This window comes from Bufo gargarizans, chromosome 4 (genome assembly GCF_014858855.1).
Source record: "Bufo gargarizans isolate SCDJY-AF-19 chromosome 4, ASM1485885v1, whole genome shotgun sequence".
Classification (NCBI taxonomy): Eukaryota; Metazoa; Chordata; class Amphibia; order Anura; family Bufonidae; genus Bufo; species Bufo gargarizans.
Window position 1 is genome coordinate 350,095,179 of NC_058083.1, and position 21,145 is coordinate 350,116,323.

A 21,145-nucleotide genomic window follows, 5' to 3' on the forward strand; every position below is an offset into this window, starting at 1 on the left:
CACTCACCTAAAGAATTATTAGGAACACCATACTAATACGGTGTTGGACCCCTTTTTGCCTACAGAACTGCCTTAATTCTACGTGGCATTGATTCAACAAGGTGCTGATAGCATTCTTTAGAAATGTTGGCCCATATTGATAGGATAGCATCTTGCAGTTGATGGAGATTTGAGGGATGCACATCCAGGGCACGAAGCTCCCGTTCCACCACATCCCAAAGATATATTGTAAGGGATTGCTCTCTCAAGCAGGGAGGCGGTGACAGATTATCTTACAGACCAAAGGGTTAAAGTCCAAATGATGCTTTATTTATTTTTTTGACACTCCGGCAATACAGGCAAACCCCAGTTATAGCTCACTGGGTAAGGTGAAGGTCCCGCACCACAAAACATAAACCAAAATAAACACCTGCCCATCTGGGTCCTGGCTAATACAGTGAAGATCCTAGCTCACCTATTGAACACAGGTCACACAGAGAATTCGGCTTCTCTAGCCAGCAGGGCAGCCAGCTTCCCAGGCTTTCTCCAGGCATCACTCTCCCCAGACTGACAGCATGGACTGTGCTTTATTTCCCCTTGATGATCCCAGCTGGCTTCAGCTGGGGATCCCTCAGACTAGGGGAAAACCTGTCCTGAAATGGGGTGGACTGGGGAGGTCCCTCTACCAAGCCTACCTTTCACCGTCCAATAAAATCCAGCCCATAAACTTAACAAAACTGTCTCAGCAACCTACACATTGCTGAGACCATTGTAACCTTCTGGATTTTATTTACCTGACCCATTTGAGGAAGCTGGGTGGGATATACACCCCTTCCAGAACTTTACCATACACCTTTATGTTTGTAAGTATTTATATATATATATATATATATATATATACATATACACACACACACACACACACACTCTTTATGCTCTGTATATATGTATGCTGAGCTGTAGTTGGAGCTAGTAAAAGCAGGGTTATATAAATGTATATGACAGAGAGTCATGTATGTCTATAGAGCATATGTATCAATGTATTAGTTTTCTGACACACATTAAAGTATATGATGTTCAGATGGAGTACCAAACATTATGAAACTCCTGCTCCCCTTTTTTGTCACATACAAAGAAAGGAAAGGAACTGGAGCAAACATGCTGCAGCAGGGGCGAGACTGTCAGACCACCCCGACAGTACACCAGCATTAAAAATCTCCCCTTGTTTTAGTTGCATTTAGTTATGAGCAACGGACATAAATAAAAAAAAACTATATGTAATGCGTTTTCCCGACTTGTCCTCAGGATTGGGTGAACAATATCCAATTGGTTGGGACACCCAGCACCAGTTTTTCTCTGCAGCAGCTGATGCTGGAACTAACCCTTTAAATGGAGCACATGAAGCACAGCTGCACTCAAACTTTAGCGGCTGTGCTGAGCTATGTCAGCTGAGCCACCATTCACTAAAGCGCTGCAGTTACCAGCTCCAACTACAAAGCGGTCAGAGCTGTATAGTTCTGGCACCTATTTCAGGGACCTGCTACTGCAGAACAACTGACTGGAGAGGGCGCAAGGAGTTGGACCCCTGAAAGTTTGATATTGATAACCTATCCTGAGGATGGGTCATCAATATAAGAGTTGTGGAGAACCCCTTATAAGGTGGGCGTTATTCCAAGCGTGACATGGGGCCCAGCGCTTTCTAGTTGTTCATGAGCTCTTGCTCTCTCTATCTATCTGCTGGTGATTGGTGGTTTCACCCTTGTACTTGTAACGCTGACAGAATCCTTTTGCAATGACATTCTCCTCTAGCTATGACTGCAGCACGCTAAGTGTATTGCTAGATAAACAGTAATAGGGGTGTACAAGTTAGGTTAAAGTTTGAAATCTCTACCACAGATACTGTTTCACTTGCATGCAGCGCTATTTTTCTCTTCCAAGACAGTAGACACTGACAGACTCCACTGGGTCTGCTGTGCAACAATGGTGCCTGATGTACTGACATTGTATACTGTATGTTTTGCTCTCCTAATTATACCATGTCTCACTTTCTATAATGGATACCCAGTTGTTTTAATAAATATAGCATTATTCAAGTTCTACAAAATGTACTGAAATGGGTTTCTTTATTGTTCTTTGTATTATTGCATGTTTTACAATACTATAAAACTTATAAACTAAATGTTAAAAAAAGTGTTTCTGTGTATAGCATTAGGACATCTGTTAATATGTTTGTTTACACTTTTATTTGAAAAGTATACAGAAAAACTAGAGTTAAAATTACATCCAAATGCATTTTAAAAACACTTGAAGTTTAATTTCTAGGTGTGATATATTTCCAAAATTGAAGCAATTCTTGTCATATACATTTAGCAAAGTATAAACTTACTAATTTTCCTCTTATGAGTCACAGACTTGTAGTTTCTTTTTAGCTTTTTTACTGTGCAATTTTCCATATGGTCACCACTGTCTTCTGCAAGTCTTTTTTGGCCTAGTTGAAACAGAATAAGCAAAAATAAATGTAATAGTTAAACAGCGGAATAAAATATAAATAGAACACTGTGGAACTTTTAGGCCTCCTTTACACCATTTTTTTGCAACTTTTTTCTTTTAGTATAAAAAAAAATGATAGTTTTACTTTTATATTTTTTAACTCCTATATAGAAATTCCTGGGTGTAAAATGCTCTAAAAACCATAACTAGTGCATGTTGCATTTTAACAAAATGTCAAAAAAAGGTAAAAATTTACAAATGCAATGCAAAAATGCTTTGGATGCGATGGATTTCATAATTCACTTCAGACTTTAAAGTAATATTTGGCTGCATAAAAAAGATTAAATAAGCATAAAATTAAGCAGCAAAAAACCCCATAAAAACTTAAAATAAAGGCCTCATGCACACAGCCATTGTGTGCATTGGTGACCGCAATTTGTGGTCCCCAATGCACGGGCACTGTCCATGCGGCTGCAGCAACGGATCCAGACCCATTCAAGTTGAATGGGTCCATGATCCGTCTGCACCGTAAAAAATAGTACAAGTTCAATTTTTTTTCCACTGCGGAATCACGGAGAGGAACCCCATGGAAGCTTCCGTGCCTCCGTTCTGCACCACACCTCCAGATTGCGGACCCATTCAAGTAAATAGGTCCACATTCATGATGCGGTGAGCATATTGCCATAGCATATAGACAAAATGTCAAATAGTGAAGAGGAGGCGTGCAGTCCTCAGTAACATAGGACATAGGCAAAATGCCAAACAACAAAAAGCAAGCGAGCATTAACATGTCTATACAGATAATCATGATGAGGAACATACATTTTCAACAAGGTAGATGGATAATAACAAAAAGTAAAAATGGAACAACACTTCTTTCACACCTGTGACAGTGCCGGGAATCGGCCGGACAAAAAATTATGCGTGCAGCGAAATTTGTCTGGCCGAATCTTAGCATATTTGCCAGGTAGCGCCAGACTCCATGTCCAAGTCAGTGGGACAGAGGGGCATTCTGGTACCATATGGCAATGCCTGAACTCCTGGCAATGCGAAAGTAACCTAAGCCGTCTTTGTGCACAATGAACCCACAGGTCAGAATCTGAGGAATTAAGAGAGATGTGAATGTTATAGAGTGGGTCACAGTGGAAATGCAACAAAAAGAAGAGGGGAAGAGTCCCTATGTTGAGCTCATGCAATTTGAACATTTGTTACAAGAACTGTTCTCCCAACTAGCTAGTTCTTTTAATAGGTACATGCTGTTGACTTTGTCAATCCACTTAGCGAACAAAGGCCACAACAGAGAAATAACTAAATTAGGTACTGTAAGGAAGAAAGTGCTAATAGAACTTTTTACTGGGAGTAAAGACAGCAGGGGAGACTCGATATGTCGCCAAAAAGTAGAAATCTTAGGGCAGTCTGACTAGATATAGAGGTAGTTTCCTAGGTGTGCCAACGCCAACACACATTATTTGGGAAAAAGTTAATCTTAAAAAGGAATTCTAGCATCCTATACCATCTTTTCAGAAGTTTAATAGAGTTCTCCTGTGTCCGGACACATCTACAAAATCCATATTACTGCTTGAGAATATTTGCAGTATTAAATTCTGAAAAATAGTGTTCAGATCTTTTTCCCACACCAGTAAATAACTAGGTTTGTTTGGAGACCCCAAAGCAAGCAGATTGTTATATAATTTAAGAGGGTGGCAAGGTAGTTTAGGGAGTAGGAGGAAGGCTTCTAGGCAAAACAGCTCTTTATCAGCTGATGGCCAAGATAAAAAACCTGGAGCATAGTGACTTGAAGTTCTGAAGGTGTACTGTAGAAAAGAGATTGAGCGTTTATAAGAATCGAGGGATATGGATAATATATCTGGATATGGATAGTATATCAGCTGATTCGGAAGTGGACCTGGGACACTAAGCAGCTCAGGGAGATAAGATAGAAGCATCATTGAAGTAAAATCCATAGAAGGTCAAATTTGCTTAACAACCCAGTGGAATGAACCAATACTCCCTTAATAAGGGGATTAAGGGGGCATGATTAAGGGACAGAACTTTAGGGGAGAACCATATCCATGCTTTTTAAAAGGGGTCACTAATGTGTAATTTAAAAGGAGTCTTTCACCTAAAATGACCATTATACACCACAAACATCATGATATCCATTACATTCCCCATATTATAATCTTACCTTTCATATTGCTGTCCATCTCCTATTTTCCCAGGGGCAGCATTTATGCGGCCGGTGCCCAGGCCCCACGGCGCTGTTCAAATCAAACCCCTCCCCTTTCACCCCTCTGGCCCGCCCTAGGTTCTTCAGATTCCATCCTTCCGTCATTGACAGATCCGGCGCCTGCGCCGTTCAACATGATCCTTGCGCCTGCCCACTCTATTACCCACTATGGGCAGAGGCAGCAGAGCGTTTAATGCGCATGAGCCAGCCCATGCATCCTGATCTTGTGGCAGTTTACTTCCGCCGGCTAGATCGGGAGGTACGGGCCGGCGCATAAAAAATGTGTCGGCAGATAAGAACCATTTGGCCCATCTAGTCTGCCCAATATACTGAATACTATAAATAGCCCTTGGCCCTATCTTATATGAAGGATGGCCATATGCCTATCCCATGCATGCTTAAACTCCTTTACTGTATTTGCAGCTGCCACTTCTGCAGGAAGGCTATTCCATGCATCCACTACTCTCTTAGTAAAGTAATACTTCCTGATATTACTTTTAAACCTTTGCCCCTCTAATTTAAAACTATGTCCTCTTGTAGCAGTTTTTCTTCTTTTAAATATTCTCTCCTCTTTTACCTTGTTGATTCCCTTTATGTATTTAAAAGTTTCTATCATATCCCCTCTGTCTCTTCTTTCTTCCAAGCTATACATGTTAAGGTCCTTTAATCTTTCCTGGTAAGTTTTATCCTGCAATCCATGTACTAGTTTAGTAGCTCTTCTCTGGACTCTCTCCAAAGTATCAATATCCTTCTGGAGATATGGTCTCCAGTACTGAGCACAATACTCCAAATGAGGTCTCACTAGTGCTCTGTAGAGCGGCATGAGCACCTCCCTCTTTCTACTGGTAATGCAACGCTCTGCTGCCTCTGCCCTAGTGGGTAATGGAGTGTGCAAGCGTGAGGATTATTTTGAACGGCGCAGGCGCCGCATTTGTCAATGACGGAAGGATGGAATCTGAAGAACCTAGGGCGGGCCAGAGGGGTGACAGGGGAGGGGTTTGATTTGAACAGCACCGTGGGGCCTGGTAATCAGCCGCATAAACGCCGCCCCTGGGCAACTTCAGAAGTGAATTAGCATATGGAATAAAAGCATTTTTAAGAGAAAATAGGCGATGGACAGCAATATGAAAGGTAAGATTACAATATGGGGAATGTAATGGATATCATGATGTTTGTGGTGTATAATGGTCATTTTAGGTGAAAGACTCACTTTAACCTCTTCCGGACACAGGGCGTACCGATACGGCATGTTGTCCCGGTACTTAAGGACACAGGGCGTACTGGTACATCCTGTGCATTTACGATCACCGCCGCGCGGCGGGTGGTGATCGGAACAAATTGCATGCTCAAATCATTGAGCAGGCACCTTGGCTAAATGAGCCGTGTCGGCGATCGCTGCAAACCGCAGGTCAATTCAGACCTGCGGTTTGCGGCTTTTACCTGGAGCAGTGGTGCCATCGAGTCCCCATGCGATGCCCGATGGCATGGAAGGCAGCGTACGCTGCCTTCCTGTGACTAGCCTGTGAGATCCAGCCCCTGGATCTCACAGGCCGGAAGCTGTATGAGTAATACTCACTGTTTTACTCATACAGCCAATGCATTCCAATACAGAAGTATTGGAATGCATTGTAAAGGGATTAGACCCCCAAAAGTTGAAGTCCCAAAGTGGGACAAAAAATAAAGTGAAAAAAGAAAGTTGAAAAAAAGAAAGTTGAAAAAAAGAAAGTTGAAAAAAAGAAAGTTTCCCCCCCCCCAAAATTGAAAGTTTCAAGTAAAAATAAACAAAAACGTAATTTCCCCCAAATAAAGTTAAATTGTTGTTTTTTTTTTAAATAGGGGGAAAAAAGACATATTAGGTATCGCCGCATCCGCATCGACCGTCTCTATAAACATATCACATGACCTAACCCCTCAGTGAATACTGTAAAAAATTAAAATGGTGTAAAAAAAGCCATTTTTTGTCACCTTACATCACAAAAAGTGCAATAGCAAGCGATCAAAAAGTCATACGCACCCCAAAATAGTGCCAAACAGTCATCTCATCCCGCAAAAATCATACCCTACCCGAGATAATCGCCCAAAAACTGAAAAAACTATGGCTCTCAGACTATGGAAACACTAAAACATTTTTTTTGTTTCAAAAGTTAAATCATTGTGTAAAACTTACATAAATAAATAAAAAAGTATACATATTAGGTATCGCCACATCCGTGACAACCTGGTCTATAAAAATACCACATGATCTAACCTGTCAGATTTATGTTGTAAATTACAAAAAATAAAAACAGTGCCAAAACAGCTATTTCTTGTTACCCTGCCTCACAAAAAGTCTAATATAGAGCAACCAAAAATCATATGTACCCTAAAATAGTACCAACAAAACTGCCACCCTATCCCATAGTTTCTAAAATGGGGGCACTTTTTGGGGGTTTCTTCTCTAGGGGTGCATAAGGGGGGCTTCAAATGGGACATGGTGTCAAAAAAACAGTCCAGCAAAATCTGCCTTCCAAAAACCGTATGGCATTCCTTTTCCTTCTGCGCTCTGCCATGTGCCCTGTACAGCGGTTTACGACCACATATGGGGTGTTTCTGTAAACTACAGAATCAGAGCCATAAATATAAAATTTTGTTTGGCTGTTAACCCTTGCTTTGTAACTGGATTATTTTTTTAATTAAAATGGAAAATCTATCAAAAAAGTGACATTTTGAAATTGTATCTCTATTTTCCATTAATTCTTGCGGAACACCTAAAGGGTTAACAAAATTTGTAAAATCAGTTTTAAATACCTCGAGGGGTGTAGTTTCTAGAATGGGGGCACTTTTTTTGAGTTTCTACTCTAGGGGTGCATCAGGGGGGCTTCAAATGGGACATGGTGTCAAAAAAACAGTCTAGCAAAATCTGCCTTCCAAAAACCGTATGGCATTCCTTTCCTTCTACACCCTGCCGTGTGCCCGTATAGCGGTTTACGACAACATATGGGGTGATTCTGTAAACTACAGAATAAGAGCCATAAATATTGAGTTTTGTTTGGCTGTTAACCCTTGCTTTGTAACTGGACAAAAAATTATTAAAATGGAAAATCTTCCAAACAGATTTTCCATTAATTCTTGTGGAACACCTAAAGGGTTAACAAAGTTGGTAAAATCTGTTTTGAATACCTTGAGGGGTGTAGTTTCTAGAATGGGTCATTTTTGGGTGGTTTCTATTATGTAAGCCTCACAAAGTGACTTCAGATCTTAACTGGTCCTTGAAAAATGGGTTTTTGAAAATTTCTGGAAAATTTCAAGATTTGCTTCTAAACTTCTAAGACTTGTAACATCCCCAAAAAATAAAATGTCATTCCCAAAATGATCCAAACATGAAGCAGACATATGGAGAATGTAAAGTTATAACTATTTTTGTAGGTATTACTATGTATTATAGAAGTAGAGAAATTGAAACTTAGAAATTTGCTAATTTTTATATTTTTTTGGGGCAAATTTGGTATTTTTTTATAAATAAAGATTTTTTTAACTCTATTTTACCAGTCTCATGAAGTACAATATGTGACGAAAAAACTATCTCAGAATGGCCTGGATAAGTCAAAGCGTTTTAAAGTTATCAACACATAAAGTGACGACACTGGTCAAATTTGCAAAAAATGGCCTGGTCCTGAAGGTGAAAATGAGCCTGGTCCTTAAGGAGTTAATATTTATATGTGGTGCAGAGGGGTCACTGTTCTTAAGACACCTGGCCTGCTGGATGGCCTATTATTAAGTAAGGGAATCTAGTAAGCTAAAACCACCCCAAGGTGTACAGGAGAAAAGGTTAAAATAGATAGTTGTTTCTGCCCATCCTCGACATGAAGGAGAGGTTAAAGGCCTTTAATTGACTCTGGATTTTAGACAAGAGGGTTTCATAATTAGGCCTCTTTCACATTAATTTATTGGTTCCATTCCATGCATTGGGGACCGCAATTTGCGGTCCGTGATCCATCCGTTCCGCAAAAAGATAGAACAAGTTTTATTTTTTGTTGGAACGGAAGCACTCTGTAGTGGTTCAGTTGGGTTCCATTTCGTGCTTCCGTTCCGCACTTCCGGATGGGACCCATTCACTTGATTGATGAAGAATGCAAAGGGCTGGTGCCCCGTGTATTGCGTAACCGCCGTATGCGGCCCGCAATACGGCGACGGGAGTACTACGGTCATATGAAAGAGGTCTTAATGGAATAAAGAGAAGCTGGGTCTGCTGGCAAAAGAATGCCCAGATTTTATCGATTTGCTTTGCCATAAAAAGAAGACAAGCCAGGAAGACAAAGTTCTAGTCAATGTCCCTTTATAAATAAAACTATTACAGGAGACTGTTAGGCCTCTTTCACACGAGCATGACGGATTGGCTCAGGATGCGTTCAGTGAAACTCGCACCATTTTGCAAGCAAATTCAGTCAGTTTCGTCTACGATTGCGTTCAGTTGTTCGGTTTTTTCAGCGCGGGTGCAATGCATTTTGATGCATTTTTTCACACGCGTGATAACAAACGGAAGGTTTACAGACAATATCTCTTAGCAACCATCAGTGAAAAACTCATTGCATCCGCACTTGCTTGCGGCTGCAATGCATTTTTCACTAAAGCCCTATTCACTTCTATGGGGCCAGGGCTGCGTGAAAAACGCTGAATATAAAACATGCAGCGTTTTTCACGCAACGCAGAACTGATGTGTGAAAAAAAAACGCTCAGACCCATTGAAATTAATGGATCAGGATTCAGTGCGGGTGCTGTGCAATTATGTCACGCATTGCACCCGCGTGTAAAACTCGCTCATGTGAAAGGGGTCTTACACATTACAATAATATTATGGCAGACTATTCCAAGAGGTAGAAGCCTGGTGGCTCCCCTGCAGCAAAGGCCAGATCCCTGTATGTGGTTGAAGGTTGAAAACCAGGGGACTTGCCAGGATAACACCCTTAGAAGTAGACCTAAGTCAAACAAGTTACTTAGCACAGTGGTTCTATACTCACTGCCTGTAACACTTATCTTTGTTTTCTGAAAAGGATGTGCAGACTCTAAACTTTCTAAATATATCTGAAGTCTGAAGGACTATAAAACTGATTATTGGTCGAAATCGGATAAACGGACATCTACTACATTATACATTCTCAAAAAAAATAGACGCAAGTAAGAACTCTATCAGACAAGGGTTCATTTTACCTCTACCGCTGCAACCAATCACTGCCAACAGTGTAAGGCTACTTTCAAACTAGCGTTAAAGTTTTCCGGTATTGAGTTCCGTCATAGCGGCTCAATAGTGGAAAAAACGCATCAGTTTTGTCCTAATGCATTCTGAATGGAAAGCAATCAGTTCAGTATGCATCAGGATGTCTTCCGTTCCGTTCCGTCCCTTTTACGGGATTTCGCCGGAGAAAATACAGCAGCCTGCTGCAGTATTTTCTCCTGCCAAAATTCAGGAACACTTGAAATGTATTAATGCCGGGATCCGGTACCAAGTGTCCAGGAAATTGCCGCAATGACGGATCCGGTTTGTCAGCAGAGGGTAGCATGAAGTGCTCTAAAATGTCCTGGTAGACGGCTGTGCTGACTTTAGGCTTGATATCATACAGTCGACCAACACCAGCAGATGACTTAGGAAACCTTTGCAAGCGTTTTTGTGTTCATTAGCTGATTAAAGTGTGACACCATGATGAAGATTTATCAAGACTGGTGGTCCTTGCTGTGCAGAGACATGGACCAAAATCTGACGGAAGTGCTCCATTCAAGTGAGCGTACATGGCCGAATGCGGACCCATTCAAGTGAGCGTACCTGGCCGAAGTTCTATTTTTTTGCGGTGCGGAGGCACAGACAGAAAACCCACCGAAGCACTCCATAGTGCTTCTGTAGAGTTCCGTGCCTCCATTCTACACCGCTCCATCCGGATTGCAGACCTATTTAAGGCTCCATTCACACGTCCGCAATGTGTTTTGCGGATACACGGAGACACGGATCCGCAAAACACGGAAAGCGGCAATGTGCGGTCCGCATTTTGCGGACCGCACATTGCCGGCACTAATAGAATATGCCTGTTCTTGTCCGCAAATGCGGACAAGAATAGGACATGTTCTATTTTTTTGCGGAAACGGAAGCACGGATGCGGAAGTGCGGATCCGCAAATGTGGATGCGGACAGCACATTCCGGCCCCATTGAAAATGAATGGGTCTGCACCCGTTCCGCAAAATTGCGGAACGGATGCGGATCCATTTTGCGGACATGTGAATGGACCCTAAAGTAAATGGGTCCGCATCTGTTATGTGGTGCACAAATGGCTGGAGCCGGTATATTGCGGACCAGTTATTTGCATACCATATATCCGTGTAGGCTCCAATTCTGGTTTTGGCTCACAATCACTGATGGAACTCACCGACCAAATCCCTGGTGTGAACTGAGCCTTAGGGCTCATGCACACTACAGTATTTTCTTTCCCTGTCAATTCATTTTTTTTTTTGCAGCCCATATGCGGAACCATTCACTTCAACGGGTCCGCAAAGAAAACTGAAATTACTCAGTGCATTCTGTTTCTGCAAGTCAATTCTGCAAAAAAATAGAACATGTCCTATTCTTGTCCATTTTGCAGACAAGGATAGGCATTGTTACAATGCATTTGCAAAAAATAAATAAAAATAACGATGCAACATGGACGTCATCTGTTTTTTTTTTTCTTTTGCTGCGGATCTGTGTTTTCCGGACCGAAAAATACATATGGTCATGTGCATGAGCCCTTAGGGTATGTTCACACACTGTGGAAATGCTGCAGAGTTTCGGTAGTAGAAAATATGCAATGTTTCTGATCAAAATCTACAGCAATAAAAAAAACACACTAAATTGTGTTTTTTGATGTTGCAGTAATTATACAGATTTTGAACAGATTTCACTCTTAGCATTGCAGAGGGTAAAATCCTCAAAGAAAATCCGCAGCATAAATCGACATGCTGCAAATTTCAGATCTACCACAGGTCAATTTTTTCCTCAGCAGATGGATGAGAATTGCTAAAAACACAGTCATTTTACTGGTACTGTAAAATGCTGTGGATTTTCTGCAAGCGATTTTGTCACAGAGAATTTGCAGAATTTCTGCAATGTAAACATACTCAGGCTCCATTCACACATCCGCAAGTGTGGCCCCATTCATTCTCTTTGGGGACGGAATGGATGCTGTCCGCGGCTCTGGAAAAAAATAGAACATGTCCTATTCGGACAAGAATAGGCAGTTCTATGGCGGTGCCGGTCGGGTGTATTGCGGATCCGTGTGAATGGACCTTTAATCTTTAGGGTTTTACACTCTTAGGCTCGTCCACATTTCCGTGTCAGTTTTACGTCCGTTAAATAAAGCATCCGTGTTAAATCTGTAAAGATGTCCGTGAAGGATCCGTGTTTGGTCCTTGGGTCCTTTTTACCCTCCGTGTGTCATCCTTAATTCATGGACGTTGATTTCCAAAGCATCTCCTATCAGTCTTCAGTGAAAAATGGACGCAACACGCATGCCATCTGTGCTGTGTCTGTGATTTTCACGGACTCTAACTTGAATAGGCGGGTTTGGTCCACATCACGGACCAAAGTAGTGTACGTCTGACACTATTTTTTGTGAACACCATCAAATCAATTGGGAAAATGTGCTCTCCATGGAAAATGAGGATAGCACACGTCAGTGAAAAACTGAAAAGTGGGCGAGACCTCAAGAAAGGCAGGGCAAGCATTAGTTTTTGTCATGGGAAAAATGGTTATGTAGCTGACTGACATTAGCGATGTGCGAATGTCAGCAGTACATAACAGTATGTTTGCTAACTCCCTGCCTGCCGCTGTTCTCTCAAAAAACAGACTTTTATAATATGCTAGTGAAGCCTCTAGGTGCTATGAGGGCGGCTGCTGCCAGCTTCCTCACTGCGCCTGCGCTGATTACGTCACAGGACCTCCCCAGCAGGCCTGCCTGGCAGCAGCCGAACGTCCTTCACTCACTGTGCCTGCGCTGAATACTAAACGGGACAACGCAGGCGCAGGATTATGAGGATGATGCAGAGAAGGACGTCAATCAAGTGGACGTGGGCGTGCCATAAAGGGAGTAGACCAAGCCTCTAGGTGCTGCAGCAACGCCCTCATAGCACCTATGGAAAAGCAAGGAATAAACATTGAAAATATTAATTTTGTATAATCTATAGACCCCCACACTCCATTATCAATGAGGAGCTGTATAACCAAATAGAGCAGGCTACTTGGCTGCAACAGCAATGATGGAACACCAATGAAATTTTAACTTCTTAGATATTGACTGGGGTCATGGTTCTGCTTAAAATGCAAGTGGGGAGAAACCTCTGCAACTCGGTGCAGGACTACTTTATGGGCCAGGTTGTAGAAAATTCCACTAGGGATAATGCTCTCTTGATTCTACAACGTTAAATAGTACAGAGCTTGTTTGGAATGTCACTGTTCATGAAGCTCCTTGTGTTGAGGGAAACTGTGGTTTTCACAGAGTTTGGAGCTTCCGTTTTTATGGTGGTCAATTTGCATTAAAAGGGTTTTCTGGGGGGGGGGGGACGTGTCTTGACTATGGCAGCGTGAAGTCGCACTCGTTCTGAGCTACCTCCACGAGACTAAAGAAACAGGCTCCTCCCTCACCAGTGGTACGTTCTTCCCAGCAAATGGTCCGGACAAGAAAGGGCTCATCTGCCAGAACATCAGACAGGGGAAGGAGCGGCATCCAACACTTCTTTGCCCCGGAAAAGCAGACAGTAACCAGCTGCAATCCCCACGCAGCAGCCTTCTCCCCCACGGCGCATAACCAGAGCGCTGCGGCGCCATCGCTGGATCCCCATCCCCTCCAGCCATGCAGAGCAGTGGACAGGGACAAGGAGCTTGACCCGAACAGGGAGAGGGAAAATATGCCACCAGATGAGGGAGGCCATTTCCTGGAGCAGGGCGCCACGTGGCAGCCGCCATCTTGCTCACCAGTCATGGAGCCTCTACCCTCCAAGCAGCAACCTCCCCATACCCGAGCTGCGTCAGCAATACCCTCAGCAAACGAGGGAACGTGGGACTGGAGGGAGCATGTAAAACAACTGCCGACTAGGCAGGAGATGGAGCAATTTATAGTGCGCTTGGAGAATTCTTATAAACAAGAACTGAATATAATCTCCAACAACATGCAAATCATGGAGGAGAGGGTAGATGCTGTAGTTTCTCATCAAGAGATGAACATATCAGTCAGCTATATCGGCAACAAGAAGATACTGAAAACAGGAGCAGAAGAAACAACATAAGGATCAGAGGGCTCCCAGAATATATCCCTACAGCAGATTTGATTCACACTTTACAGGACTTTTTCAAGAAAATCCTGGACAGGTACGTTACTGATGACCTGGAAATAGATAGGGCACACAAAGCTCTGGCACCTCCTAACCCTGACTCTTCTAAGCCTAGGGACATTATTTGCCATCTACACTACTATACGATTAAATAAGAAATTATGCGAAAGACGCAGAATCAGCCAACCATCGAATTCAGAGACGCTCACATCTCTTTACTGCAAGATTTATCCCGCTCGACTTTGCAGCAACGTAGAGCACTGCGACCTCTGTTGGAATGTCTAAAGGAAAGAGAAATTCCGTACATGTGGGGATACCCCTTCCAATTAGTGGTCCGACATTGAGGCAAGCGTTTTGAGTTAAAGGTCCATGCCGAGCTACCGAACTTCCTAGCTGCTTTTCGGTCTGGAAAGCGAAGAAGCCTGGATCAAGAATGGAGGCCAACTCGCAGTTTGTAATTTATAATAATAATATAATGTAGGGTTTTTTAATACCATGATCTTCTATCAGCTAGTGCTCCGCAATGGGGCTGGAGACCCTCTAACAACCCACGGTTTCAATATGCGCATGTTTGTTCTTCTAAAAGGCAGCTGATGGTTATATGACATATTACTAGTTCTAAACCAAGATCTGACGTATATTCTACAAACATAGGGTTCCTAAGTATGGTCATTTATCAGTCAGTGATCTGCAGTTCAATGAGAGGACCCTGGTTACATATTGTGTCATTATACTGTACTTCTGTTTGCTACTAGGGAAGAGAATTAAGGGTTACATTATATGCAGGTTAGCCTACTGACCGAAATGATGAATAACCACACTTTATGAATGTTTACTAGCTAATTGATAACAATTCTTTATGCATTATAGTTCGACATGAGCTGACTTATGTGTCTAAACCCTCTTGTTAGATATGTTTTAGAGTGAGGAGTAGTTACCAGCTTAAGGAAGTTATGGTTAGTCTCGTGGTGGTCTCTTCACCTGTTACTGAAAGACCGACCCCACACAGTATAACGTTTTACGTTATTTGCCTCTTCTCCAGGGTTTACTTAGGTTACACGTGTGTATATCCCCCTCAGGGACTCCACACTATCCCCTTCTTGTTTGTCTTCCCCGTCTGGTGTACCTTATTCCCTTCCTAACCACTGTGTTTTCCCCCTTTGTCTCTTCCTATTTCCCCCTCTTCCCGGGGCTAGAGAGATAGACCTGGTACTATAAGATGTCTACTCCTGGCAAGATTAAACTTGTTTCCTTAAATGATCGAGGGTTCAACATCCCAGAAAAAAGAACAAAGATACTGTCAGGTTTACAGAAAGAAAAAGATCATATTATCCTGTTACTGAAACTCACTTTAAGACAAATCATATTCCATATTTACGATCAAAATCCTATAACACCTGGTATCACAGCACGAATCCTGAGGCTAAAGCTAGAGGAGTCTCCATTGCTTTTCATAAATCCTTCTCTTGTTCTGTTCTAGATTTCAGGTCCTGTGACAAAGGAAGATACGTCTTCGTCAAGCTGGCAATCCATGGGAGAACGTACACAATTGGTAAAATCTGTCACGGCGGACAGGATACAAGATACACATAAAATAAACAAACAGGTGTCTAGGCAAGAAGCTGGGGATAAAGGTCACCTCCTGACAAATCCCTACCAGCTTTCCCTAGACTTCTATGCCCACGTTTAGACCCTGAAGGTGGGAATAACATGTCCTCGTGCCTGGGCTGAAGATACCCTAACATTCCTAAGATGGTGAAAGGGGGAAAGAGGCAGCATGCTCCCTCAGAACCTGGAGTGGCAGGCGTCTCTCTAAAAGTCTCGACAGACAACCACAAGAAAACAAAATCCAACTTATCTTTACTGAGCAGGAACAGAAAATCCTTCCTTCCTCTGAGCCAGACAGAAACTATAACCTGCCCAGGACACTGGGAGTGGGCGTAATTTAAACTCAAACCAACAACCACACCCAGTGCACCAGAAGGGAGGCGGATATAGCTCAACTCCAAAACAAAAAGGCTACACACGTGCTGCTAATCTGACAGACCTCCGCACATAGCCTGAGCAGGGCGTGACACATCCATCTGCCAAATTCGGGACAGGGTAAGGCATTTGCCTCTATAATGTCTGGATTGGACTCCTTCATTGATGGGGTTGTCCTCCTTGGGGGCGACTTCAATCTGACGCTAAATCCGAAGGTAGACATATCCCTAGGCAGGTAGTTAGTGCCATTCTCGGCAGTATCCAGGATACGCACGATCCTACACAATAGAAAAATGATAGATGTCTGTCTGGAGAACCTTACATCCAAATGACAGAGACTACACATACTTTTCTCCGGCCCACCGGACTTATAGCAGGATTGATTTGTTTGCCATCTCTCACCGTGCTTTAATGTTCCAACCTAAGACTTCCATTGGCACAGCTTTGTGGTCAGATCATGCACCCATATCCCTTACCCTGGAATTGCCTGACTTGGTGGCCAGGGAATGGACATGGCGACTGAATGACACCCTGTTAAGAGATACGGTGGGCAACAAGGCAATTGAAGATAAAATCCAGGATTTTTGGGTGAACCATGCTTCTGATACCAGAGCCCCTTCTTTGCAGTGGGAAGCACTTAAATGTGTAGTACGAGGAACACTCATACAACACGGGTCTAGAATGAAAAAAGGAGAAGAGGCTCATATCAAAAAGTTAACAGAACGCTTGCACGACTTAGAATCACTACACAAACGACTCCTTAAGAGTCATTTCTCTCAAAAGATGACTGAATCTCTCCAACATAATTTCCCATTTAAATGGAAAGCTGATAGCTTATCATATCTAGGTATCCAGGTTCCAGCTCATCTACAACTACATACCTCTACAGAAAAGAACCCTTGAGGAACTTCAGACATACAAACTTAAACATCTCTCATGGTTCGGCCGTATGAATACAGTCCAAATGGACATCTTGCCGAGGTTTTTATACCTATTTCAAACTATACCTACAGTATTCATGTACCTAGAGATCCAAAAGGCCCTTAACAGGTTCATTTGGCGCACCAGTAAACCTAGATTAAATAAAAAGGTCCTGATCAAACATAAATCCCTAGGGGGGTTTGGTTTACCAGATGTTCACCTATATCATGAAGCGGCGGTACTTGCTAGGCTTTTAGATTGGAGACATAAAGGCTTAAAGAAGCTTTGGGTCACTATGGAACAATCTTTATCTCCTCTCTCCCTTTAAGCCATGGCTAAATATAAAGGATAGACCCTCTCAGGAAGAATGTTCATTTCTTGTGAGACATGTTCTAGCAGTCTGGGAGGAATAGATCAATAAATCCCAAATTACCTTCAGACCAGGTCCTATGACTTCACTTCATGGGAATCCAGCATTTATGCTGGGCATGACTCATCCTTTCTCATCAAAACCACACATAATGATCTAATGAGAATTAGAGATGTTCTGTCAGAGGGGACACTATCCTCTTTTGAGAATCTTACGCCAGAGCGTAGCAATTAGCACGACTTCCTGGCTGGGATACGCTCATTTAAGTTCCTTTTTTGGAACCACATTTTCCAGAGGAACGGTGAACCCAATGACAGGTTTTGATAGGTTATATCTGCAACAGGGCACAATTGAAGGTACTTTGTCCACACTTTACCGAGTGCTCCTTGATATACATAGTGGAGAAAGGGCACCATTTTTCGATAGATGGGAATCCGATTTGCCGACCCGGTTCACAGACGTAGGGGTAGAGAAGATGTGAACAGTCTCCCATGGAATCTCACTGGCATAACAGGTCAAAGAAAAGAATTACAAAATTCTCTCAAGATGGTACTACTGTCTTACTAAATTACTGGAGATGCGAGAATGATAGGGGTTCCTTGTTACATATTTGGTGGAGCTGTCCGAAAATCCAGGAGCGAATCTTGCAGATCTATGCCAAATACTCAAACAGAACGATCCCCAACACTCCACAACTTACCCTACTATCCCAGATTCCTGGCTCTCTTGCCCAGGTCAAGAAAGGGGTTCTGCGACATTTCCTGTCCGCTGCGAGGATGGTTATCCCTAGACATTGGAAGTCCAGCTCTCCACCCACATTGCTTGACTGGTCAAGAGAGCTAAGATTTATATTACGTATGGAAGAGTTGATGGCAAACGAGCAAGAAAGAGCTGAATCTTTTGGACGTAGCTGTGACCCCTTACTCCAGTTTCTGGACTCACCGGAATTTAATGACTTACTAGGAGCGTAATGAGTTTTAGAACTCATAAGATCTCTCACAGTATCTTTAGGTCAGGTCCATTTGTTTTAACCTCTCTCAATGTTGTCTTCCCCTCCTTCCTTATGTCTCCTTTGTTCCTCCCCATGTTATTGTCTTACTAAATGGTGATAATTTCCAATGAGATAAACGTATAGCCACAAGGAATATACTAAGATTGACAATTGGCTGCATAGGCCACAATGCTTCATGAAAAGTGTTTAACATAGCTACAATGATGCAAGAGAGTCTATATCTGTATTCACTATTCACTTTTTTGATTATTGTATACATTCTTAATATTTGTTGTATTAATAACAACTTTATCATTGTTACTTTATGCGCTGGACCCTAAACGGTTCCAATGTAATATTCTTGTACATCAATTGTCACTATTCATTTTTGAAATTGGTAATTTCAATAAACTCAGAGTAAACATAAAAGGGTTTTCTGACATTTTTAGGGCTCATTCAAATGGCAATTTGCAGTCCCCAATGCACGGGCAACATCCGTGTGGCTGCTGTGATGGATCCAGACCCATTCAACTTAAGTGATCCGTTCGCACTGCAAAAAAATAGAACTGTTCTATTTTTTGTGGTGCGGAGGAGCGGAAAGAAAGCCCACGGAAGCACTCTGTAGTGCTTCTGTGGAGTTCCATGCCTCCATTCTGCAAGTGAATGGGTCCGCATCCGTGATGCGGCGTGCACACAGCCCGTGCCAGTGTATTGCAGACCCGCTGTTTGCCAGCTACTATACGGGCAACGTCCGTTGGCATGAGCCCTTATACTGATGACCTATTCTGACCTTGATCAGGGGGGGGGGTCCAACACCTGGGACAACCGCTGATCAACAGTTTTGAGAAGGCACATCCGGTGCTCCTGATAGATCTTGAACTATTTGGTATTATTCATACACAAAATTGAAACAAAAACATACCAAAAGAATACGGCCAGTAACACAATTTTAAGTGACATTGTGTCATCCCACTCATGCATTAAAAGGTATCTAAGTTGGTTGGGTTACCAGGGTAAAACAGAATTGCTTGACTAAGACCAATTAGGACACACAGACTGAGAGGATTTGTGACAAACTGTGAGATCGTAATTACCTATGCTGGATGTTACATAGGGTCATGAGTACTGTCCACAGAAAGAGTACATCAGATTTCATTTATATCAAATCGATAATAAAAAAATAGAAAAAAGAACAGTGCAAAGAATCTAATAGGGCTCCACTAATGTTTTGTACTCCAGTTTGGAATTTCAATCTGTTTGCAATTTGATGCATAAGTATTTCCCCACTTTGCATCATGATCTTCAATTTTTTATTTGCATTGACTCAGGGATACAAGTGTGTCTCAAAATGTAACCTATATTGCGGCAGATTTTTCCCTAACCTCTTTTCTGATAGTAAGGGCTCATTCACATGACCGTAGGATGTCCGTGCCTGTATTTGACTTGAATGGGTCCGTAATCCGCAAGATACAATACAGTGCAAAGCGGATTCCCACTTATTTACTACATTGGCTTTTGCGTCCATGCCTCCATATCACAAAACATAGGACATGTCCTATCTTTTGCCGTATATTGCGGATCGCTGACCCATTCAAGTCAATGGATCTGTGCCGCAATACAGGATTCACACAGCCGGTGTCGTGCATTGTGGACAGCATGGACACATACGGCCTACGTTCGTGTGAATAAGCCTTAATACTATCTCTTCCCCTTGGTTAAAACACATCAGTACTTACAAATGAGGTCATAAAAATGCATCTGCTGTAATGTTACTGAAACACCTCAAATCTTTAAATCAAGAACTACATTTATTTACTCATACTGTTTGCTAGCCCACTTTGTTGACTGTACCTCAAAGCCAGGATTAGACGTTATGTTTTCAATAAAAATAAATCTGAAACCTCTAAAAAGAATATCTCGGCAGTATCTGCTTATTTTGCCCTGGTACACGCAAGAAATTTTTCTAACTTGAAGGTCCAAGTAATTGAAATGGTGATTTCCAGCAAAAATTATTGAACAGTGACACATATTGACTTAACTAAAAACATATACCTCCTTCTGGTCTCAACCGTAAATCAGAGATAATATTACACTATTAGCTATTTTAGTATCATTTCCATCTATCTGGATTTTACACAGAACACCACAATATAGAGACAAGGGGGTCATTTATTATTATATATACACCAATCCCCTTTGAGTCCAAATCTGCGACTTTTCCCCGCTTACGCCAGGTCTAAAAAAGGGGGCATGGTGTGGGCAGGGAAGAGGGCGGGACAGCTGGCCAGTCTCATTTATCATTTTCTACGCCTTTTTAGTCATAGAAAATTATCTAAATCTACACCAGCAAGGGAACTCGCGTAGATTTAGGCCGATGGTGGATGCCAATGCCTCTACATAACTTAGGTGCATCTTGCACAAGAGCAAGGGGTATTAGGACCGGCGTCTAAAATGCTGGTCTTAATAAATGACCTCAAAAATCTTTACGGTATACTATATCAATGGCTATTTCTGTAAATTTCTATGGCTATGCTGTAAATGTCTGAGATTAGAATAACCCTTTAATGTCTGATCAACCAGGGCACAACTGCTTTAACCACATATGATTACTAGATCAAAGCAGCAGCAGCACTAGAAAAGCACCACGCTACTTTGTCTCTACTTGGTTTTCTACTCGGTCTGCATGGTAGGCTGAGTATAATCAGAATCCCATTGTGTCTGTCCCGAGACAACTCATACAAATATTTTCAAATACTGTCCATAAATAATAATCTAAAGGACATGGAAATATCTACTACAATATACCCAGTTAATTCTATACAAAGTCATCAACTTCAGCGCTCACCTGTGAGC

At 42.2% G+C, this 21,145-nt stretch overlaps 1 protein-coding gene across 1 annotated transcript in view; it reads right to left on the minus strand.

Moving 5' to 3' along the window:
• The window catches only part of ARID4B (AT-rich interaction domain 4B), a 387,064-nt gene that overhangs the window by 57,021 nt on the left and 308,898 nt on the right, over positions 1-21,145 (minus strand). The window contains exon 21 of the mRNA XM_044290640.1: positions 2,366-2,467. Coding sequence (XP_044146575.1) covers positions 2,366-2,467 — 102 coding nt within the window. The remainder of the gene's footprint in view (positions 1-2,365; positions 2,468-21,145) is intronic.